The sequence below is a fragment of the Euprymna scolopes genome, chromosome 36, assembly GCF_053919585.1.
Source record: "Euprymna scolopes isolate OS-2025 chromosome 36, ASM5391958v1, whole genome shotgun sequence".
Taxonomy (NCBI): domain Eukaryota; kingdom Metazoa; phylum Mollusca; class Cephalopoda; order Sepiida; family Sepiolidae; genus Euprymna; species Euprymna scolopes.
The window spans coordinates 34,441,687-34,468,077 of record NC_136517.1 but is presented as its reverse complement, the minus strand read 5'-3'; the positions used below and the strand labels follow the sequence as shown (position 1 = coordinate 34,468,077).

The 26,391-nt window shown below is 32.8% G+C and overlaps 1 protein-coding gene across 1 annotated transcript; it reads left to right on the top strand.

Annotated features, from left to right (window-relative positions):
- The first annotated feature begins 16,383 nt into the window (after window positions 1-16,383).
- Window positions 16,384-16,812, top strand: LOC145260211 (histone-lysine N-methyltransferase SETMAR-like). The gene has a single exon (XM_080118035.1). The coding sequence runs from the start codon at window positions 16,384-16,386 to the stop codon at window positions 16,810-16,812; it is 429 nt and encodes a 142-aa protein (XP_079974161.1).
- The last annotated feature ends 9,579 nt before the right edge of the window (window positions 16,813-26,391 follow it).

Below are 26,391 nucleotides of genomic sequence, written 5' to 3'. Positions count from 1 at the left end.
ACACACAAACACACACATAAACACACAAACACACACATAAACACAAACATAAAAACACAAACACACAAACACACACATAAACACACAAACACACATAAACACACACATAAACACACAAACACACACAAAACACACACATAAACACACATAAACACACAAACACATAAACACACACATAAACACACAAACACATAAACACACACGCAAACACACACAAAAACACACACATAAACACACATAAACACACAAACACATAAACACACACATAAACACACAAACACATAAACACACACATAAACACACAAACACACACAAAAACACACACATAAACACACATAAACACACAACACACACATAAGCACACATAAACACACAAGCACATAAACACAGAAAGACACACATAAACACGCATAAACACACAAACACACACATAAACACACAAACACACATAAGCAAACAAACACACATAAGCACACAAACACGCACAAACACACACATAAACACACAAACACACACATAAACACACATAAACACACAAACACACACATAAACACACAAACACACACATAAACACACATAAACACACATAAACACACAAACACACGCATGAACACACAAACACACATAAGCACACAAACATACACATAAGCACACACAAACACACAAACACACACATAAACACACAAACACACACATAAACACACATAAACACACAAACACACACGTAAACACACAAACACACAAACACACATAAACACACAAACACACGCATAAACACACACAAACACATATATATATATTTCTGGGTAAATATTCTTTATTCACTTATATTTCCTTTTCATATATATCAAATCATTATTTAAGAAGCTCAATGTAATTAGAGAGCAATAAATAATGAATGATTTACAAAAGTATTTATTACAAATTTCATGATGTTGAACATCTTACAGTTTATTCCTTTAATTCAGTTGACACTTACAATTCTTGACAGTATCTGTTTCGTAGCACAAAATCAATCACTTAATTATTATATCAATCAGTGAATCTATTTTGCCCTTAACTCATCAGATGAAATAGCAACAATTAATCGACGAAAAGGAAATAAAATGCGTTTGGACATGATTAAGAAAGTCGAAAATTGGAAGAGAAGCTGCAAATACCTTCTAGTTTGCTTATATTGCGCCATTTTGAATTTAGAAATAAAGTCACTAAAATAAAGTCACTAAAACCCACATATTCCCTCTACCAAATTCCTTCAAACTAGGTAGATTCTGCCAGAAATTTTCTATTTATAAATTAGTAATTTTATTATTTATGGTATTGTGTCCACATTTACTTAAATAACATCAATGATTATCACCTATTACACAACAAACCCAACTTATTTTCAATTTACGGTTGTATTAAATTATTTATTAATCTGAATTTAAAACTATACATAATTAAGTTTTTATTAATAATTTATGTAATAATAAATTTAATAATTTATTATTACATAAATTATTATTCTTTGTATTTCCTTATTCTAAAACTATAATTTTATTTTGTTGAAATTTATAGATTCGCTATATATTCCTTTAACTTGTTTATCTTGAGCGAAAAATATTAATAATTTAATTTTTAATTTTAAGCTTAACAGAGTTATTGCTCTTTGAAGAAAAACTCAAATATATCACCCCCCCCCTTTGTTGGTTCCCCGAGAAAAGAAGAGTGGACCTGTGAATTCACTCTTGTCCGTTCGTCCGTTTATCCGTTCGTCTGTCCGCACAAACAGTAAACATGACATGAGTAAAAAAGTTACAGAACGGATTTTTCGGGAAAACTCCGGTTGCCTTCCCCTTCCTTTCGGGTTAGAATGGCTAAAATTACCACTTTTATGCTTATTTAAAAAAAAAAAATGATACCTTGGATTTTATAAAATTTTCTGAAAAGTTGTAACTAACTGATTTCTATATAATTTTGTTTGTCCATACTTCGTGATAACTCTTGGGTGTGCCCCAGGGGTTCTTTTAGGGCTAATAGAAACACTCCATTTTTGGGACTATTTTACCATATTTGTCCAAAATTTTCTGTGTATGTTTATTTAGCAGTCTTGCGTGGTGCTGAACTCAGATTTAAATATGTTAAGGCCGTGGGGATTTTGGGACTAAATGAGGGAGGGGAAAATGGTGGACTTAGTCATTTTTATTTTATTTTTCTGCATGGTCCAGAACTCAAATTTATATGTGTTAAGGCCTAAAAGTGCACCGTTTGTTCATGTTCACCAGGATTTAACGTCCCCTGGGAACCTTTGGAACTAAATTGGAAGGGAGGCAAATGCTGAACTTAGTAATTTTTTTTATGCCGCGTTCACTGTGCACTCACAGAGGACCATGCATAATTCACTTGTTTTTTTAAAAAATCATTTTAATGATTCAAGGAATACAAATTGAAAACTTAATATATCCTGTTACACTGGCTAAGTGAAATAATAACAAATCTCAGCAAATAATTTCTTCTTAAGAAAACATCTGGAGATATAACTCAGTGGTAGAGCATTCAACCACGGTTTGAATGATCCCCTGTTCAAGCCGAGTGTACCTCATCATTTTATTTTAATTTTTTCTTATTAATGAGTTCAATTTATAATAAAAGAATAGGTACCGTTTAAAATCGCCGCAAATCATTTCTTTGTATATTTTAAAACTAAACATTAATCAGAAGTGACTTTTCCAGGGCATTCATCGTCAAGCCCAAATATCAGCTGACATGATAAACACAGACAGAATCTGATGAACGATATTACCATTACAAAATAAATAAAAACAATTTTGTGAATTAGTCCACCGGGTAAATTATTTCTCGTAATATATGATATTCAATAAAGGACTGATTTTATAATAATACATATGCAATCTGCATAAATTAAAATATCATGTTTAAGCGTATTGTACGACCGGGCAACGCCGAACTACCAGCTAGTATATGTACATATATATATATATATATATATATATATATATATATATATATATATGATTAGTTTTTTGGAAAAAGAAATCCACCAGAGTGCTCAATTAAAAGGGGAATCCGAAATATGAGGGCGTTATTTGGTATTTTGTGTACAGGAAATTGTTAGATGAGACAAGTCATTGGTACCGTCGGTTTCAAGCCCGATGATTAGGACCGTTTAAGATATCAATATCCAGCTATCTTCAGTCAATACTCATCTCTTATATATATATATATATATATATATATATATATATATATATATATATATATATATATATATGTGTGTGTGTGTGTGTGTGTGTGTGTGTGTGTGTGTGTGTGTGGAATTGAATTTAAACGATGTACATTAGAATGTACAACAAATTATGGTCAGACAAGGAATGAAAACTTTTTCTCACATCACGGAATCTGAAAGAATGGCTCTTATCCTTTCCGAAATTATAGCACTTGTGTGATTGTTGTTGTTTCTTAAGAGATATTTCAATGTAACTCCAGTGTTTAATGACAACACTTGGAGCCGTATTGCATTATCATTTTGTTTATTTATATAAATAGCATTTGCTACACATATGCATACGTGTTTCGGTCGCGATTTCATGTTTTTATAGATAAAAAAATTACACTTCACACACCCGCACACACTTATATACACTTATATATATATATTGTTTTATATAGTGTGTTAGTAGCAAAGCTTTATGTTGTTTCTTTAAGATGAAATGCTTTGTGGGTGGGGTGAAAGTTGTAAAAAGATATGCACAACACTAAACAACCCCGCCCGTCTACCGTAATGTCGAAAGAATTATCATCTCCCAACCTTCAACCGTCGCGCGTGATCCCTAACCGTTCTGTTCATCGTCATGCCACCCCGCCGTCACCGTCGCCGTCGTACGTCCCAGATCTCTATTTCTATTGCAAACATGACACACACACACACACACACACACACACACACACACACACACACACACACACACACACACACACACACACACACAAGAACGACCACAAACAAGCACGTACGCGTACACAAATATAAATTTTAAGAAAGCGACCACTCCTATACCTGGCGACACCGCTCTCTCAAGTACCGTCTCGACTATCGATATTTTCAACAAATACTGTGACAACTCGCGGGCCAAGTATACGTGAAGGTAAAAGAAAGGCAAAAGAAAAGACGGAAAAAATAAAGAAAAAGAAAACACTCTTATTCTGACCAATATCAAAAGAAACTCCAACCAACCAACCAACCAAACAACCAAACAAACAAACAAACAAACAAAAATAAAAAAATACATAAAAACAAAACAAATACAACCGTTCGACAGCATGTATTAAATTGAATAAATATTTCGTATGTACGTGCGTCGTTGTTGAATCCTTTCTCTTCATCTCTTTCTCGACGGAAGCCATCCCCTTAAGTAATCCAATTTACCAAATTTCCACTACCTACGATGACTACGACATGTTCCCCTTGATCACTGTACACTCATTAAACCTTATCCTCGAGTGGCCCCCGGGCCTTGAACAGTGGTCTTAAATACTTTTATAGACTATTTTTCGTACATGGATTTAAAATTCAGTATGCTATTGCTATACATCTTTTGAGATGACCAATTTTTATGATTTCAGGTTCAAACGAACAGTTACAGCAGGAATTGAAATGAAGCCTACGAAAGCCTGATTGTCACAACTGGTGAATTTTAAAACTTCAATCTTAACGTGAGGACACTTTAGAAAAACGATATGCAATAAAATTATGCTTTAAACTTGAATAAAATAAAAAAAATATATGCCACAGAAACCGATGAAATGGTTCAGACTGTTTTTGGACCCTCTTTGCATGAATTAAGTTTGGTAGAGGCCGCTCCTCAGATAAACAGACAGACAACGTCACTTTTATAATGTATGTAGTTATATATAGTTATATACACATACGAATACTCTTATACTTCAAATTTGATATTTGGAAAAATATATTTAGATGTGTTAAGCAAATTCAATTTGGTTTTTCGCCTAAACACATTGGAACTTGACAGGTGTAAGTCGACTTAATATGTATTATCTATACATGCGCAAATATATATTTATACATTTAACTGCAGTCATTTGTAAAGTTTTAATATGTGTGTATCCTTACGTTATATGCTAGCGAATACCGCTGATATGGTAAATGTTTTAGCATCGATTCTAGATGATGACACCCAAGTGATATTTTTTAAAACTTTTGAAATCTCTATTATATATAATAGTATATATTCTGCATAAATTAAAATATACTTAACCGAATGTTAAAACCGGACAGCGCTGGGCGGCCTGCTAGCACACACACACACACACACACACACACACACACACACACACACACACACACACACACACACACACACATATATATATATATATATATATATATGAACACATTTTTGTGAATTATTCCATGGATTTCTGCCTTTGGATTATTTTGGACCATCTTCTAATTACGGGATTTCCTTGGATTTTATTTGTGAAAATGGAAATTCAATTAACTTTCTTGAAGTTATATATTTGGATTTTACCGTCACTGGATTATTTATCTTCCACCAGACTATCCATTCATGTGTAATCACCTTTTTCATCACCATATTCCCTCTGCTTCACTTTTTTGTTATCAAGTAAGATCTTTGACTTACTTGTTGTTTCATCAAATACTTTTGCATGCAAAATCTGATCCTGCATTTTGCTAATTCCTACCCGCTGATGAGAAGGAAAGTATTTCTTCGAAACTCCGCGGATTAAGGACTATCCACTTATCTAGTGTTACCTTTCAGATTAAATATGTTTTTAACTCATTTCAAAGTGTTTTTTAACATGTTTTATTAACTGTTTGCTCGTATTATAAGCTCTATCTCCTATTTGGTTTTATCAAGCTTTTACATCTGGCTGAGATAACTTTATAAATATTAATGCTTTAATATTTATAATATACTTTAATTTTACCATCTTGGATCATTTTGGTAAATTTAATTGTAATTTTTATTTTATTATAAGCTCCCGTTTGGTTGAGCTTTTTATTCTCTCCAGAATTTTTTAAAAAGGAACACATTCCTCTGTCTGCCAAAAATATCCCTATTCCTACCCAACAAGAATATATCCACAAATTTGTTCTCGCTTTGAACACTTTCCTAAAAAAATATAAGGTGGAAGGCTTATCACCATGACTTAAGCATTAAAAATAAACTTAAAGAGCCTATTTCCCCTGAAGACCAACTTCACCCAGAAATCTTAACAAATAGAGAATAAAAGAAATTCGAAAGAATTGCTGCCAAATTTCATGGATTAAAAACCACTGCCCACCCCAAATACGCCCCTTACCTCGAGGAGTTTAAGAATTCCATGTTAAATTTCGTCAAAAAAAATTAAAGTTAAGAAACAAAAACACCATTATAATCACGTTACTCGAAAAATAAATAATTTTGCCGAAAAAGTTAAAAAGAATAACATATATTCGTCCTTGCTGATAAGACAAAAATTATTATAAACTTGACTATCCTACATATAAAAAACTTTTGTATAAAGAACTTAATAAATCTTATAACATAGTCCCTCCTAAGACTTTAGATTCCATTAATTCTGAAGCTAAACTTTTACTGACTTCTATGAATATTCATAACTTCATTGAAATAATTTCTCCGGGTACTCCTAGATTCACCCTCAAGTATCATAAACCTAATTTCTATGACAACTCCTCCATCAGATTGATCTGCCCATCTAACTCTGACTTAGAAGCTGTAAGCAAAACTATCTTAGATAGAATCATCCCTTCTATTAAAGAAAAAGTAAATTTACCTCTTTGGCTGAATTCAGATTCCGTAATTAATTGGTTTGTCTCCCTTAAAAATAAACCCCTCCTTAACTTCATAACCTTTGACATCCAAAATTATCATCAATCAATTTCTCCGATCCTTTTAAATAAGGCTCTTATCTTTGCTAAAAGAAATTCTGACTTAACTAATTTAGAAATAAAATTAATTCTCCTTGCGAGAAAGTCCCTTATACAGTTTAGCAATAAGCTTTGGATTAGAAAGGATACCCCTGATAATTTTGACATCTTGATGGGTGCTTCTGACTCTGCAGAAGTTACCAATTTAGTGGGACTCTTCTTACTGAAAGAACTTAAATGCCATTTTAAACATATCCAAAGGTGCCTTTATAGAGACGATGCCCTTTTTGCTAAAACAGCCAGGCCAAGAGAGTACAACAAAACAATTAAAAAATTACATAACTTCTTCAATAACGTTGGCCTTTCTATAATTATCGGACCAAACAAAAAAACTTCCAATTTTCTTGATATTACACTTAATATTAACACCGAAACTCATAGCCCCTATCATAAACCTAGTCCTACGCTTTTATACGTCCATAAATCTTCTAACCACCCCAACAATTATAAAATCTATAGTACCATCCGTCTCTAGAAAATTTCTGCTCTTTCTGCTGATAAAAAACTTTTAATCAAAATGCTACTTTCTTCAATAATGCCTTATGGAACTCAAGACACAAGGAAAAGATTAAATACAACAATTATGCTCCTTCTGCAGGCCGCCTTAATTCTGTAATCACACACAATATGACTCGTAAGAAACCAGTTCAAATAACAAGATCTGCCGCTATTAATAACAATGAACCAGTCTACATATATAATCCAAACCAAAATACTAATCGCAATACCTCTAACCCACCCAGTCGCATCAGGAGAAAGAAAAATATTTGGTTTAAGCCTCCATTTAGCCTAAATGTCAAAACTAATATACCTAAGGAATTCTTCAACATTGTACAAAACTCTTTCCAATACCCACACAGATATAGTTCTATTTTCAATAAAAATTCAATCAGGATTTCTTATTTAACAATGTCTAATTTAGCACAACGAATCTTAACATCTAATAAGAAAAAATTAAATCAGCCCAAAAATCCCTTTCCCAATTAAACCCCAAACTAACTGTAATTGTAATAACAAACATCTTTGCCCACTCAATAATGATTGCATCCATAAAGATGTTATATATTCTTGCACTATTACTGAGCTCCCACGCAATCCTCCCATAACAGACACTAATATTTCATCTTCAAGTTATTCTTCTTCCCATCCTCCATCTAATATAGTTACTAATCCAATACACCACTTGAGTAGCCCCTCCATCTACAATCATACAACTAGTAATAATGATGATAATAATAATAATAATAATAATAATAATAATATAATAATAATAATAATAATAATAATATTAATGAGAATAATAATATTTCTCCTAACAGCCATCCTAACACTAACAACACTCATTATCCCCTCCTAAATAGTCCTCATGCAGACATTGTCCCACCATTTGTTGAACACTATCAACAAAATTCAAACCATTTAACTAATACAAATCAGCAAATTAATATTAATACCAGACCTCGAGCTTTTAATAAAGTACATACATATATCGGCGCTACTTCAACATTAATTAAGAAAAGAATATCAAACCACATTTCTTCTTTTAACAACCATAATTCTAATAATAACCAAGGAACTTCTCTAACCACTTTAATTAAAATAAAACTTAACTCTAACAATACCCCCTTCTCAATCAAATGGACTATCATAAAAAAGTTAAGTCTTATACTCCAGGCTCTAAATCATGTCGCCTCTGCACAACCGAAGCTATAACTATAATTACTTTCCCTCAAAGTAACAATATAATAAATTCTAAAAATGAACTGATCTCTTTCTGTAAACATGAGATCAAATTTAATTATGGCAATTTTGAAATTACATAGTTATTACTTTTACCTTTTAGATAGATATATAATTTTTTCTTTAACTTTATCGTTTTTTCTACATACTTGTTAATACTTTATAATTTAATAATCCTTTATTTATTTATTATTTCTTCTTTGCATGGCCACTTTTTATCTGCATTTTCTGCTTTATTCTTTAAAGTTTCCTATCTATCTAATATATGAATCTACCCACACTTTCATATCTTGTATGTATATTTACTTATATTTTACTATATGCATTTACTTACTTTTTTCTTGTTTTTTCATGAACTTGCAGATACCGGCCTTCCTCTCCCCTTAAATAATTTTTATTTTTTATTTTATATTTTATATTTTACTTATTTATTTATTTATTGTTTATTTATTATTTATTTTCTATTTATTTATTAATTAATTTATTTATTTTCCATTTAGTGTCTTCTAACAACTCTTTGCTGACATTTTTCTTAAGTGATGACCTGTACATTTCAGCTGACCTATATTATTTTGCCCTATATATTTTTTCGCGCCTTTAACATTTCCTGTCTGGGTCATTTTGACAGTTGTTTCTCTATTTTATTACCATTTAATTTTTTTCCTCCTCTTTTTCTTCCCTGATATATTTTATTTATATTTATGCCTCGTCAGTAGAGTGAAAAGCATACCTTATTTTTCTTTTATTAATATTATTGGAATTTTTTCCCCTTTTTTCCCTTGTACACATTTTTGTGAATTATTCCATGGATTTCTGCCTTTGGATTATTTTGGACCATCTTCCAATTACGGGATTTCCTTGGATTTTACTTGTGCAAATGGAAATTCAATTAACCAGACTATCCATTCATGTGTAATCACCTTTTTCATCACCATATTCCCTCTGCTTCACTTTTTTGTTATCAAGTAAGATCTTTGACTTACTTGTTGTTTCATCAAATACTTCTGCATGCAAAATCCGATCCTGCATTTTGCTAATTCCTACCCTCTGATGAGAAGGAAAGTATTTCTTTGAAACTCCGTGGATTAAGGACTATCCACTTATCTAGTGTTTCCTTTTCAGATTAAATATGTTTTTTTTTAACTCATTTCAAAGTGTTTTTTAACATGTTTTATTAACTGTTTGCTCGTATATATAGTTATATATATATATATATATATATATATATATATATATATATATATATATATATATATATAGTTATAGTTTCATTTTCAGAGGTAAATTTTATACCGAGGAACCATGACAGTCGTCCAAGATCGGACATTTTAATTTTTTTATTTAATTAATTTTTAACATCTCTTAAAGTGGTTTTTATGATTTAAGGTTCGAATGAACAGCTACCACAAGAATCGGAATACACCCTACTATAGCCTGATTGTTACAGTTGGTGAATTTCAAAAATGCAATATATATATATTTATATATATATATATATATATATATATATATATATATATATATATGTGTGTGTGTGTGTGCGTGTGTGTGTGTGTATAATTCAAACTCATAATATTTTATTTACTTTTAATAAAGTATGTCTTACACGTGTTTCTTTGAACAGCGGAAGCTACTAAACAACTCACTAGAGACAAATGTATGTTCCTTAACAGCAGCTTGAAAGTTTTATATAGAATGAAAAAGGATTTGATGAAGAAAATGTATGGATAAAAAGAAATGGAAATATTTAAAGTCAGAAAAAATATACGAGGTGCTTTCTTTGTACAGACATCTAACATATATTTAATTGCTGCCTACATCAGCAATATGTGGCACAAGGCCGGAAAGTTGGAACCCGGCAGGCTCCCCTAAAGAAGGGGCACTCCTGCAATTTTAAAAATTGCCTGAGTAACCCCGTCGGCATTCCCCGGTCGGGGCGCCTCAGACAGCAAGCAATAAACTTGCCCCACCGGAAAGCCCGGTGGCAAGGCCTGGGAGGGTGGACCTCCTAGGTATTACCCAGGCGGCGTACCTCAGTCCAACAGGTGCTGAGCCGGTTCCCGGCCCCTCACCTGTTGGGCTGAGTGTCAAGTGACGAATCCTTGACGTGTACTCCCCTATCTCCCTGCAGCCGAAGTCGCTAGGAGACACACCCCATCACAACAGACGCAGTGATGGGAGTATGAGATGAATGGATTCGCCAATCATTTTTATAATCAACGGCTGTGCTAAACAACCAATGAAAACGTCGCAAAATTATTATAAAAATTGTCGAATTTTGTTTCGGTCCCTATATTTTTATTTATGTCCATGTCGACGGTAGTTGAACGCGGCTTAAACTCTTGCATTCCGAACTTGAGCAGAATTTTTTCAATGTATCGTGATTGGTTCTCGTATATATTCATATATATATATATATATATATATATATATATATATATATATATATATATATAGTTATAGTTTCATTTTCAGAGGTAAATTTTATACCGAGGAACCATGACAGTCGTCCAAGATCGGCCATTTAAATTTTTTTATTTAATTCATTTTTAACATCTCTTAAAGTGGTTTTTATGATTTAAGGTTCAAATGAACAGCTACCACAAGAATCGGAATACACCCTACTATAGCCTGATTGTTACAGTTGGTGAATTTAAAAATGCAATTTGGACGTTAGGACATTCAAGAAGAATGAGTGATTATGAGAGGTGTGGGAAGCACTTTTGCTTTTGCACCATCTTGTATGAATAGGGCACCAGTTTTTGAGTGGCATAAGTGATTTAAAGAAGGCAGGGACTCTGTGAGGGACGATGAGAGGCATGGGAGGAGTAAGACAGTTAGAACACTAGAATTGATTGGCCAAATAAATAATTTCGTGGACAAGAACCGTCGTGTGTCTATAGAGACAATAAGTGCACAGTTTAATGTCAGTATTGAAACTGTACACACAATTATTCACGAGGAATTGAAGATGCAGAAAATTTGAGCGAACTTTGTCCCAAGGGTGCTCCATCCTTGTCACAGACTGCTTAACCAAGATGGGCATCAAAACAATTCCTCACCTTCCCTATAGTCTAGATCGTAGTAATTCTGACTTTTGGTTATTCCTTATGCTAAGAAAAACCTTAGACACTGTCGTAAATATAAAGAATAATACTTATTTTAGTGTGTATAGGCACCCATCCCGAAAAATGACTGAATTCAAAGCATGGGCGAGGAAATCGTCTTATGTCGCCATATTTGATTTTGAGACAACTTAGAGCTATATTTTCAAGATTTCATATTTAGATTCTCATTAAAAATAGATACTATTTCTAAAATATTTATCATAAAACGTCAGTCTAAAATGTTATCGGATTTATTAGCCAATCGTAGTCTTGAAACATAATTTACGAAACTAAAACTACCCACAAAAAAGAAAGATGGCCATAAATCCGGCGATCAGTGGTAAGGAAAATTGTTAAGCAACTGCGCTTGGATCGTCTTAGCCCTTTGTACAGGAACCAAGTTCTGCCGGAAGACGTAAAAACGTTTGGCGACTATCTTCTCCATCCTCAGCAACATCATGCCCTTTAGCACCACCTGGTAGTTCATTTACCTCTTCATTAAGTACCAGATTTTGCAGCAACACACAGGCTATCTGTCTGTCTGTCTGTCTGTCTATCTCTGTCTGTCTGTCTGTCTGTCTGTCTGTCTCTCTCTCTCTCTCTCTCTCTCTCTCTCTCTCTCTATATATATATATATATATATATATACTGACGAAGGATGGGGGACACTCGGCTTTGCCCGGCTTTGATCGGATTTGCTCGGGCGTGAAATACGCTTAAATACGATATTTTAATTTTTCCAGCTTTCGTATATATTATTATAGAGTTCTGATTACAAAAGTTAAAAAAAAAAATTAAGTGCGATCAGCTAGAATCGAGACCAAAACTGTTGCATTTACAGCTGGCGTCGTTACCTCTATGCGAACGTGACATGCGTATAAAGCGAATAAAAATTAAAAATAAAATATGTACAAAATGTATAACGGTTTTTTTTTCAATTTTGACTTATTTTTGACCCCTTAACAACAATTTTAAACGGCTAAAGACCCATAAAAGAATAGCCCATAAAAAATCCAACCATTGAGGCCCTTAGCGCCGCTCTGCGACTTTTAGTTTCGGATGAGATAGAGTTTGAAGATATGTAGACAGACAGACCGACAGACAGAGCCGTTTATATATTAAATTATTACGAAAGCATGTACCATAAATAAATAAATATATATATATATATATAATTATAAAACTCTAATGACCTTGTAACGATGTATGTAACCCACTTTCCGGTTTACGACATCCGGTTGTGCATGCGCACATGACCTGCTCACTGAAATATTAACGTTATTATTTCGAAATTATCATTATATATATATATATGTGTGTGTGTGTGTGTGTGTGTGTGTGTGTGTGTAAATTTAAATTTAAGTCACCACAAAATGTCAATCCACAACCATGATTTTTATTTTTATATTCGCGTTTATATGTCGGAGAATATTTATATTTACATTTTCTATAAGCTTCTTACACGTGTTTCAGTGTGCATATTGTTGATGCTGCTATCACACAAATCGTCAGAGGCAGATAAATAATATAGACAGTCACACTTAAGTGAATGGGATAAAAAAGAAAAAAAAGTTTGTTTCAAGGGAGGAGAAACATAAGTTCCAGCATTTAAAAACACTTGCTAAGGCATGATATCCGGCACACACACACACACACACACACACACACACACACACACACACACACACACACACACACACACACACACACACACACACACACACACACACACGCAAATATATATGTCTGTGCGTGTGTGTAAGCTTTATGTATAACATACTTATGTTCTTATCTATGTATTTTTTATTCGTTGGCTAAATCGTGATTTTGAAAAACAATGTTTGGTCGCTACCTGCGACCTTCATTAGTGTATGTAGAGATATGTGTGTGGGTAGCAGGTGGTTACATCAGCTAAATAAAGTAGAGCCAATGCGACGAAGACACGTGACTTATATGTATTGACTAAGACTCTGCTGTGCTGACCAAATATATGCATATTTCCAGAAAAAGTGACCAGGGCTGCGCAGGCTTTTTTTGTAGACTAGAGTGCGCTTTTCATACCGTGTTGATTTCTCAAAAGAACACCTGACCTGGCAAGAAAATAAATATGTCGTTAATACTAACAAAACTACGCTGCCTTCTACCTTTTATTTGTTAGCCTGAAAGTATTCGATCACGAGGGACGAACGTATATCACACAATCGCTTGCCAGGGAGAGCTACTTGATTTTTCCATGGGGACATTTATTGGATCTGTTGTTATGTTATGAGATGATCAAACTATAGGCACATGGACATCAACGACGGCTATAACCGGTTGGCATGGGTCTTGACTTGATGTCATAACAGGCAGGGTTTTATCATCAGTGTTGACAATAAGAACCGTTGGGCTGAAATTGAACGATGCATAGAATAAGCGACCAAGACATTTTTTTTATATATATAAGAATAAAATAATTTTATTTTTAACAATTAAAAGAAGCATTTATCTTTGAAACCCATTCTTGACCGCCCGTCGTCGACCGGCGCAAAACTACTGTATGTTTCGCTAGCACGCGATCGTCTGCTTCCAACGGAGTCCAACGCCTCAGCTGTTTCAAACAATACAATTATATTTCAATTCTCTCTTTCTTCATAAAAAGAGAGAAAGAGAGTGAAAGAAAGAAAGAATGAGAGAATTGCATACACAGCATTTTTAAAACAAGACATGTCGAATGTTATTGTTTTTACACAACCGAATTTCATAACAACAATCAGTCAAACTTAGTTGATATATTCTGACATTTTGAAAATCCCACAGTACCCGCATGACACGCACGCGCTTCCCCTCAAGTACAGAACTAGATGTGCACAAGGTTAATTAATGCAGAAGCCCCCAGATCTCCAAAGGTGTCACACATATACTAAACTGTTTCCTCCAAAGATAATGATCTTATGACAACAGAACATGTATTACATTCCCACCAACTGAGGAGGTAATGCCTGGACAAATCGTATCACAACGAAAAAACATATACATGGGCCGATCCAAAAGTAAAGCCTCCTAGGTTTTTAATTAAAACGAAGACGGGACTGGTGCCATTAAAACAAGGGAACTTTTGTGCTCCATAATGCATTTTTTCTATATAGTCACCACCATTCTCAATGCGTTTCGTATCAGGAATTTAATGACGTATCTCTGCTTTTGACGCACGTCCATAAAAGGCGTTGCTTTCTTATAACCTCACACCGTCAATATCTGCAAAAAGTGATAGAACTTTCGGGCGATGAATACATAAGTTCAATCGTCATACCAATGCAATCTGCAAATCCCTCTGATCTATTCGGGCGGAATAAAAATTGGCGGCTTCCTTTTGGAATACTCCTAGTATTATAATACCCACTCAAGGGGGCGTGAAACCTGTGAAAAATGATCACATGACTATAAAACGGATATTACATTCAAAGAATCTTGCTTCATTGGTGTCAAATGACTATCAAATTTAATGCAAATCTGAAATATCAAAAACTTTTCAAAATACTTTAAAAAAACTGAAATTTTAGGAATATTTATTAATTGAAATCTAACATCTATTGTTAAAATTTCAACAACAAAAAAATCACCCGAATCTGAATAATTTGCATAAAACTATAAACTAAATATGGCCACCATTACTCACCCTTACGCCTACCAGCTATATTCCAGCATTCATAATGATTGGTTTATTAGTTTAGGAGTGAATACTGTACATACACATATGTTAACACATACACATGCCTAACATTATATTAAGATGAAAAAAAAACCCAAACATTTTATTTATTGCTGACTATTTTCTTGATTTTTTTCTTAGTTGTTGTTTCATGACGTTTCGGCCAACTATTCCTCTGTCCGAAACGTCGTGAAACAACAACTAAAAAAGATGAGAATAATAGTCCGCAATAAATAAAATTAATAAACAATACTTATCTCAATAATGAATTCCAATTAAATAATATATATAATACACTACCTTCAAAGGAGAGGTAATAGCTGGAACTATGACTACAAAATAAATACTGTACTACCATCCCTCCCTGAAGAAAAAGTGGAGGTAATGTCTGGGATAGTACTGTCATAACCACAGAAAATATACTCAACTAACCTTGGACATCTGACTGTTGAAATGTAGTACATTACTTTGAAATAGTATAGTAAACAAAATTGAGCATTAAAGGATAATAAGAAAGTGCAATTAATAGATAAATGATAGTGCAATAATACGAATGGAATTTATAGTATCTTTTCGTCTTAAACATATATCAGATGTCCATTAGTAGTAGATGGTAGTCTCTAAAGAAGAAACATAAAAAACAATAAAGTTTTATGTTGGCGCACGAAGCGACAGAGTTGATATATAAAAAGAAATGTGTTAGGTTTTTCTAAATATATAATAATACCGGGAATTATTTTCTCCAACCATTACTATTAGGTTGTCCCAAACGATCGTAAACACTTGCGAAAATTGAATTCTTATGCAGTTTTTTTTTTGCGTTTATATTTTTATGATAATATTCATATTTCTATTCTTTATGGTAATTGATGAAATTGAGCTGCGAGTTTTTGATTTGTTACAACTGTAAGCGAGGTCTTTCAAATAAGAAAGCTACAGAAGAGATTTGTGCTGCTGAAGGTGAAGGAACAATTGCACGTGCGACGATCTCAAACTGGTACAAGCGTTTCGATTCTGGCGATATGAGTCTTGAGGCTAAGCCCCGTTCGGGACGGTCGTTAAAGTTGGTTGTTGGAGACTTGCAAACCGTTTGGACATTACTCCCTTATCGAACACTCGAGAATTGGCTGCTGAGTTTGGAGTTTGGCAAATGGACAATTCATCGACACTTGAAGCAACTTGATTTTGTTCACAAAAAGCCGCGCCAAGATCCATACGAACTCACCGAAGCACTTGCCAACAGACGAGTTGAAATTTGCCGTCAATTATTCAGCAATCCATTGGACGAGCGTTTTTAGAAGCGCATTGTGACATCGGGCGAGAATTTGGTCTGCATGGTCCAGCGCAATCGAAACAAACGATGTGTTAAAAAAAAGTTGAGAGACACCGTCGGTTCCAAAACAATATCGAAGGCTACCGATTCGATTCATTTGATGAAGTCAAGAATTCTTTGATTGGAAACCGGCTGAATGGTATCTTGAATAGATCCGAAAGTTTGAAGATCGATGGCAGAAAGTCTTGGAAAATGATGGTCTTTATTTTGACGATTAATTCTTTTTTTTATAACTTCGCGAGTAAAATTTTGATTTTTTGCAAGAGTTTAAAAACTTTTGTGATAACCTAATATTATCGACATGAAAAAATAACCATGGCTAAGTAGTTAATAGCACTGGCTGACAGCCTGCGTGTGCTTAGTTCGAATCCGGTTCGTTCCACAGAGACACTTTCATTTAGGATGTTGGCAACTTCCGCGTAGTCTTTATAGAAATAATTCTAACTGAAAAGATATTGGGGAAACGAATGCCAGCAATAGAATCATCGGATTCATAACAAATTACATGAATTATTTTCAAGGAAATGTTGGGAAACAATTTTTTGTGTTCCTATTTACAATGCCTCCCAACGGGACCGAGTTAGACACCAAGGTCGCTTTTTTAACGTGGAGAAAGGAACAAAAATTAATTGTTTCAGTTGTGAAGGATTTCTTCTCCACTGACAACGAATAAGAGATTGAAGTGCAGCTGTTATATGAAACACTGTTATATGAACAACTTAACAAGCGTCTGTAGTAGAAATAGTCCAAAATAGTTGCACTTTACGTGTAAGTGACAATATGTCTTGTGGAGTAAACCAGAATTAAAAAATCCTTCAAATTTTTGTAAATATTTGATATTAGGAAAGTCGTCATTTTTTACGCTATTAACTGATTAAACAAACGAGACTGCTTTACTCGAAAATTTAAACGTGACTGCTTTTACGGAAATTTAAAGACTTATCTGTATAAATAGAACAGTAGATGTATGTATGTGAATGTGTGTGTGTGTGTGTTTAATCGATAAACGCTTAAACTACTGGTCACATAACACTGAAATTAACAGGAAATAGTAAGAATGGTTTATAACGAGTAAAATCTTTGTTTGGATGAATTAATAACGCGCATAAAAATGTCACGAGTTGAAATGAAAAATGTCCATTTCAACTTGCTGACAAATTTTTATCAATGTTACGCAATGCGCAAATTCAATCATGGCTAGAACTGATTTAATTTAATTTTTTTTATTAACTGTCGGTTTAGCTCAAATGGTAGAAAACGCAGCTGGAGTGCTAAATGCTTTAGTTTCGAGTCTAGCTGATGGCACTCAAGTCATTTTTTTTAACTTTGGTTCTGCATTAAAAATACGAAATCTGCATGGATTAAAATATATTTAAGCGTATCTTACAACCGGCAAGGTCGCCCCCCCCCCGCTTGTAAATTAAAAAAAAAATATGAGTAACTGAAGTAAAATAAATTGTTCTTGACTAATGTTTCAACGCCATTGCCTTTAAAATAATTTATATCAGTAATAGTAATGATTACCTACGTTTCTGTATCAAGCACTGACGGGGAAAAAGCATCTGGCGGATCAGTTTCGGTCTGCGGGCTGTAGTTTGGTGACTCTCTCCTGGTCTATAGAAAACACACACAGATAATTAACTTGTCTAGCGAAATGTCGCAGGCTTCTTTTGTTCGCTGCGGTTTCAATTTCGTTGGTTTTGTTCCGACAAAATTGACCCGTGTCCGGTCTTTGTTCCATTCGGGTTCCTGTCAAACGCCTGATCAAATCGTTTTTGCCCCCTATCCCCTTCCAACTGAACACAGACACACATAGCCAGCAAAACAGCCTCGGGGTTGGTGGGTCAGTTGGGCCCGGAGCTACTAGCAGACAAATGTCTTCAGAGTTTGTTGTTTTTAAGGAACCCCTATCCTCTGATTGTCAAATGATTTGGAGGGGAGATGGGGGAGTTAGACATTAAGACTTAATTTGTCGATTGTGCCGAAGGCCAATCTATGGCATTTTTCGGCTTTACGGTTGTGGTCTGTAGGCGGAACATTTCAAGGCCAGTTTAATTAATCGCATAGGTTTCTTTTATCGGTTTGACGCGTAGGTGGTTGTAGTTAAGTGGACATCAACGTAGATTGAAGGTATTATTTGGATTCTTCTGACTAGTTCACATCTTGTGCTATTTTCGTAACGTTTCGATAGATATAACCTCCGACCTTCTTCAGGTGTATCTTGTCGAACTCGGAAATCTTTCTGTCGAACTCGGGAATCTGCACAGAATTTCGAACGGAACCCCTTATTTAATCCACGGGGGTTGCGTGATCTCGATCCGTCAGCCATGACCGGGGAGAAAACTTAAATTATTCGCAATGGTATTCTTAATATCGACCACACTGAGGATTGAACCTTCGGACCCAAAAAGAATATCACTTTGTACTAGATTTTTTACTTAATACTCTATCCGAGAATCTGCACGGAATTTCGAACACAATTGCGAATTATTTCGGACTTCTACCCAGTCATGGCTGATGGAATGAGATCATGCTTCCCCCGTGCATTAAATAAAGGGTTCCGTTCGGAAATCGTGCCCGACAGAAAGATTCCCAAGTTCGACAGAAATATTTCCGAGTTCGATAAGATATATCTGAAGAAGATCGGAGGTTACATCAACCGAAACGTTATAAAAATATCACTGATGATGAGAGCAGTAGTCCAAAAAATTCAAATAAATCTTTATCTGAACCCCCCCCCACCCAAAAAAACCCCAAAAATCATAAAAACAAACACAAAACAAAACAGAACAAAACAAAATAGAAACACAAACAAACGAAAAAACATAAAACAAAAAACAAAACAAAATAAAACAAAACAAAAAAAAAACAGAAATGTAATGCGCATTGAAGAACTGGTACGCCTGGTTCGAATCTTGTCGGATGCTGGCAACATCTGGGTATTAGTCTTGTTTGTACTGCTGTTATTTTCTTTGTTCCCGCCGCAGAAAAATGTAATACAAGGTCAGAAAGTGACGGAGAGTCAAGCCAACGCCTCTAAAATGGAGCATTCTGACCTCATAAACTTTATGTACTTTAAAAGTCTAGTTTACACAACAATAAAGATGAATTCCCGGCATTTTACAAAGCTACTTTGATGCATTTTTAAAGGCTAGTTTATCTCTATCTCTATCTCTGCTATTATATAAAAGTCACTTAGTGTGTGTGTGTGTGTGTGTGTGTGTGTGTGTGTGTGTGTGAGTCCCTTCCTCATAGATTCCGAAACCGCTGCCCATCTTTTGCAAATTTCATATAAAGCTAATTCATATGTCTGGCAGTGTTCTTAGATAAGTTTTGTACAGAAATCCATCCGATAAGTATCGAAGGTAAAAAAAAAAAGCCGATCTTCAAAATATTTTTTTCTATCTTATAAATAAAATAGAATAATTTTTACAGGGGAATATTTTACGTTACACCCGCCAAGGGAGATAATAATATTTTAGCAAACCATTTCTTCTTTAAAGAAAACAAAAACAAATTTATTATAATCTGGAAATATAGTTTAGTGGTAGAACATTCGACTACGGATCGAATGATCCTCCCCGTTCAAGCCCGGGTGTATCTGCCAGCTAGAACAACAATAAAGACAAATTACAGGTATTTTGCAAAGCTACATTCAGACTTAAAAAGCTAATTTGTACAACTTTAAAAGCTTATTATTAAAAAGTTACTTCCAAGCACCTTAAAAGACTAATTTATACAACTTCAAAAGTTAATTTCATACACGTTAAAAAGTTAGTTTATTCAATTTTAAAGACTAATACCGGGTATTTTACAAAGGTACTTTCAGGAGTCTTAGAATATTACTTTCAGATGTCTCTAAATGCTACTTAAGGTATCTGAAACGATATTCCTAAAAAAAAGTTCCTTTTCTTTCCTCTGGGAAAATTACTTTCCAGCATCTTGAAAACCTTGTTTTAGAACCCTTAAACAGTTACTTCTAGGCATCTAAAAATGTACATTTACGAATTTTGAAAAGCTATGAGATATCTTGAAATGTTTCCAGACTTTTTTTTTACAGGCATGTAAAATGTCGTAGAATCCTAATAATAAAAAATAAATTCAGACAAAATGTATAAAAAAATGTAATGTAAAAATCTAAAAAAACAAATGTAATGAACACAAAACAAAAAACAAAAGAAAAACAAAAATGTAAAAAAAAATCTAAAAAAATCCAATGAAAAAGATTTATTACGCACTTTATAAATTCATTCATGCATGAATGTTGCATCCCTCTGCCTATTCTACACGTATTTTAATAGTGAATGCACCGACGAACTGCAAGCACTTGTACCCTAACGACGTAAACACCCTCGACAAACCCGACAGGCAGCTAAATCTCACACCCACACAGTAGAGATCCCTAGAAGTAAAAGATCTTTCTACTCCAGTAGTTTCTTCCCCAGGACCGCTAGACTTTGGAATTCCATTCCAGGTCCCTGCTTCCCCAACTGTACTGACGTGCAGAAGTTCAAGTGTAACGTGAACAAACATTTCGCTGCCCAAGTCCCCACATAGTACCCCAGTAGATGTTACCCCTGATCGTAGCCCCTTACACCAAAGTGGCAATGTGCCTTGTTTGGGGTGAAAATGTAAAAAAAAAGAAAAAGGAAAAAAAGAGTACTTCCATAACATAATAACTTTCATTATATTTCTGTCTCTATTAAAACTAACGCAGGTAGTTTTCCACCATGCCGCCATATTTTCTACAGTGGCGTTTATTCTGAAATTTTTCACATAATCACAAACTCTAATCCTAATCTAACTCGACGTATGTGTAGACTGGACTTATGAAGTAGGTCAAGGGCATGTGAGCATACTGCATATAATCAGCATAAAAAAACAACTCATTTTTAAGCAGCGATTTTTCTTACAAAAAGATGGTTAGTAAAATTATTGGATTCAACATTAACCCTGCGCTAGTCCCACAGGGTGTTTTGTCACCTCGGTTTTGCTTAAGTGCTCATAACTCCTAGTTGGCAACTTATTTGTTTTCCTCCTTCAAAGAACTCTCCTGACTCAGTGAGGGTACAGCACATGTGTAATAGCGCAGTTGTATTTCCGTTTTGCTCAGAGGTGAATCAAATTGAAAGGTAATTATGTAATGAACTAATATTCACATTTCTTGCAATTTCAATTTATGGAAACATTTTGTGTTTACGTTTGAAAGAATACATGAATTTTTCTTGCTTTTTTCCATTCATGGACATATTTTGTGTTTACGTTTTAAAGCATACATAGGTTTTTATTGCTTGTTCAATTCAGGGAAACATTTTGTGTTTACATTGAAAAACATGAAATAATTTTTCTTGGTATTTACAATTCAGTGACATATTTTGTGTTTACGTTTGAAAACATAAATTAATTTTTCTTCCATTTCAATTCATGGAAAAATTTTGTGTTTACATTTGAAAATGTTCTTTTATTTTTATTGCTTTTTCAATTGATGGACACATTTTGTGTTTATATTTAAAACATGAATTTTGATTTTTTTTGCTTTTTCAATTCATGGAAATGTTTTGTGTTTAGGTTTGAAAGCATGCATTGATTTTTCTTGTTTTCAAATTTATGGAAACATTTTGTGTTTACGTTTGAAATCATACATTTAGTTTCTTGCTTTTTCCATTCAGGGAACCATTTTTTTACATTTAAAAACATGAATTAATTTTTTTTACTCTATTTATGCTTTCAACATACATTAATTATTCTTGCTATTTAAATTCATGGAAACATTTTGTGTTTACGGTTGAAAGCAAACATTAATTCCTCTTGCTTTTTGAATTCATGGAAACATTTTGTGTGTAGGTTTGAAAGCACAGATTAATGTTTCTTGCCTTTTCAATTCATGAAAACATTTTGTGTTTACGTTTGGAAGCATACATTAATTTCTCTTGCTATTTCAATCTATGGAAACATTTTGGATTTTTACGTTTGAAAACATGAATTATTTTTTCTTGCTTTTCAAGTTATGGAAATATGTTATGTTTACATTTAAAAACATGAATTCATTTTTCTTGCTATTTAATTTCATGGAAACCTGTTGTGTTTACGTTTGAAAACATGAATTATTTTTTCTTGCTTTTCAAGTCATGGAAATATGTTATGTTTACATTTAAAAACATGAATAAATTTTTCTTGCTATTTCAATTGATGGAAACATTTTGTGTTTACGTTTAAAAACACGAATTAATTTTACTCGCTATTTCAATTCATGGAAACATTTTGTGTTTATGTTTGAAAACATACATTAATTTTTCTTGCTTTTTTAATTCACGTAAACATTTTGTGTTTAGGTTTGAAAGAATACATTAAGTTTTCTTCTTTTCTCAATTCGTGGAATCATTTTGTGTTTACATTTAAAAAGATAAATAAATTTTACTTGGTTTTTACAATTCAGAGAAATATTTTGTGTTTATATTTGAAAACATACATTAATTTAACTCGCTATTTCAATTCATGGAATCATTTTGTGTTTAGATTTGAAAACATGCAATCATTTTTCTTGCTTTTTCAATTCATGGAAACATTTTGTGTTTACATTTGAAAACATACATTAAATTTTATAGCTTTTTTAATTCATAGAAAAATTTTGTGTTTACGTTTGAAAGCATTCATTAATTTTTCTTGCTTTTTCAATTCGTGGAAACATTTTGTGTTTACATTTAAAAATATACATTAATTTTCTTGCGTTTTCAATTCATGGAAACATTTTGTGTTTACGTTTGAAAGCATACATTTATTTTTATTACTTTTTCAATTAATGGAATCATCTTGTGTTTACATTTAAAAACAGGCCTTAATTTATCTTGCTATTTCAATTCATGGAAACATTTTGTGTTTACGTTTGAAAGCATACATGGAATTCATGTTTACATTTAAAAATATAGATTAATTTTCTTGCTATTTAAATTCATGGAAACATTTTGTGTTTATGTTTGAAAGCAAACATTAATTTCTCTTGCTATTTCAATTCATGGAAATATTTTGTTTGTAGGTTTGAAAGCACAGATTTATTTTTCTTGCCTTTTCAATTCATGGAAACATTTTGTGTTTACGTTTGGAAGCATACATTAATTTCCTTGCTATTTCAATTCATGGAAACATTTTGTGTTTACGTTTGAAAACATGAATTATTTTTTCTTGCTTTTCAAGACATGGAAATATGTTATGTTTATATTTAAAAACATGAATTAATTTTTCTTGCTATTTAATTTCATGGAAACAATTTAGTGTTTACGTTTGAAAACATGACTTTATTGTTCTTGCTTTTCAAGTCATGGAAATATGTTTTGTTTACATTTAAAAACAGGAATTCATTTTTCTTGCTATTTAATTTCATGGAAACCTGTTGTGTTTACGTTTGAAAACATTAATTATTTTTTCTTGCTTTTCAAGTCATGGAAATATGTAATGTTTACATTTAAAAACATGAATAAATGTTTCTTGCTATTTCAATTCATGGAAACATTTTGTGTTTGCGTTTAAAAACATGAATTAATTTTACTCGCTATTTCAATTAATGGAAACATTTTGTGTTTATGTTTGAACACATATATTTCAATTCATGGAATCATTTTGTGTTTATTTTAAAAAAAAATTAATCAATTTTTCTTGCTTTTTCAATTCATAGAAACATTTTTTGTTTACATTGAAAAACATGAATTAATGTTTCTTGCTATTTAATTTCATGGAAACATTTTGTGTGTAAGTTTGAAAGCGTACATTAATTTTTCTTCCTTTTTCAAGTCATGAAAATATTTTGTGTTTACGTTTGAAAGCATGAATTAAATTTTCTTGCTCTTTCAATTCATGGAAATATTTTGTGTTTACATTTGAAAACATGAATTAATGTTTCTTTTTCAATTCATGGAAACATTTTGTGTTTACGTTTGAAAGCATACAATAATTTTTTTTTCCTTTTCAATTCATGGAAATATTTTGTGTTTACGTTTAAAAATATGAATTAATTATTCTTACTTTTTGAATTCATGGAAACATTTTGTGTTTACATTTAAAACAGGAACTAATTTTTCTTGCTTTTTCTATTCATGGAAACATTTTTTGTTTACATTTGAAAACATTCATTAATTTTTCTTACTTTTTAAATTATGGAAACATTTTGTGTTTACATTTAAAAACATACATTTATTTTTCTTGCTGTTTCAATTCATGGAAACAATTTGTGTTCATCATAGATATTAAAAAAATAACACAAACTGGTGTATTTTGGCGGCATTTCTAAATAAATGTGATCTAATCTAAGATTTAAAAAAATGTCCTTAGTTTTATACTTTATTTTATTTATTATTAATATCAACAAGCTACAAGTGATTCAAACGGTTCAACAGGGATTGCAGATATAGCAGTATATATTTTACAGAATAATGACAGTATAAAGATTTTTTGTATTTAGGTGTATAAAAAGTCCATTGGACTAACCTCGTTTGGAACACCCAGGTTACTAAGGCAGGGTTAAATAAAAAGGCGTGATATGTCGTAAAGCAAGACGACTGACAAAAACGTTTACTTGTTCATCAGCATAAAAAATGTACTGGTTTCGGTTTCATTCTTCCGAAGGTCATAAGAGATAACATTCTTTCATCGCCTGTCTCGGCCCACCGATCGTGAAATTGGGCGTTTGAACATTAAACAAGCAGCTGACAACTTACTCCCCCCCACCCAAAACACGAAACGTAAATAAAATAACAACACCTGACAATCTAACCCAACAGCCTTACAGGTAAAGCTATAAAAGTATGACACAAGGTCAATTGGTAGTGAGTGTTTCCGCGACATTTTATTTATTTATTGTGCTTCTATACCTAAGTTCTATTTTCAACTAATAATCTAATATCAATCCAAAATAAACAAATAAACAAATAAACAAACACAGATACTAGCCTGGAAACCCGATGTCGCCCGGGATCCTAACTTTTGTTTATTTAATTTTATTTACACGAGCTAATTAAGTTTAACTAATATATTTAATGTTTACTTATGTCCAATATAGAATACTATATACCTTCCTCGCTGTTGACAGTTTCGCAGAATCTCCTGACTTTTGTTTAGTAAATTGCCCTAATATCTCACTATAGAGGAATTAATAGTGTTCTCGTAATCAGCCCAAAGTATCACAGAAATAAATAAAATTAATTACTTTATTTATTTGCTTTGATTGTTTGACTTATTTTCAGTCCCCAATCTAATATGCACATGATATATAATACTTTTAATATAGACTAGCAGGACCTGTGGAAATTCCAAAGCGGACTTTTTCAGATGTAATATATTGATGCTAGCATTCAGCGTAAATGGAACGTCTTATATATATATATATATATATATATATATATATATATATATATATATATATATATATATATATATATATAAACTTGAGTTCCTTCGGTTATAATCGAAACCGAAACTAAAACTTATGGAGAATTCTTAGTATAATCATTTATTACAAGAAATGGAAGATCATAACAATTAAACGACAGTTAAT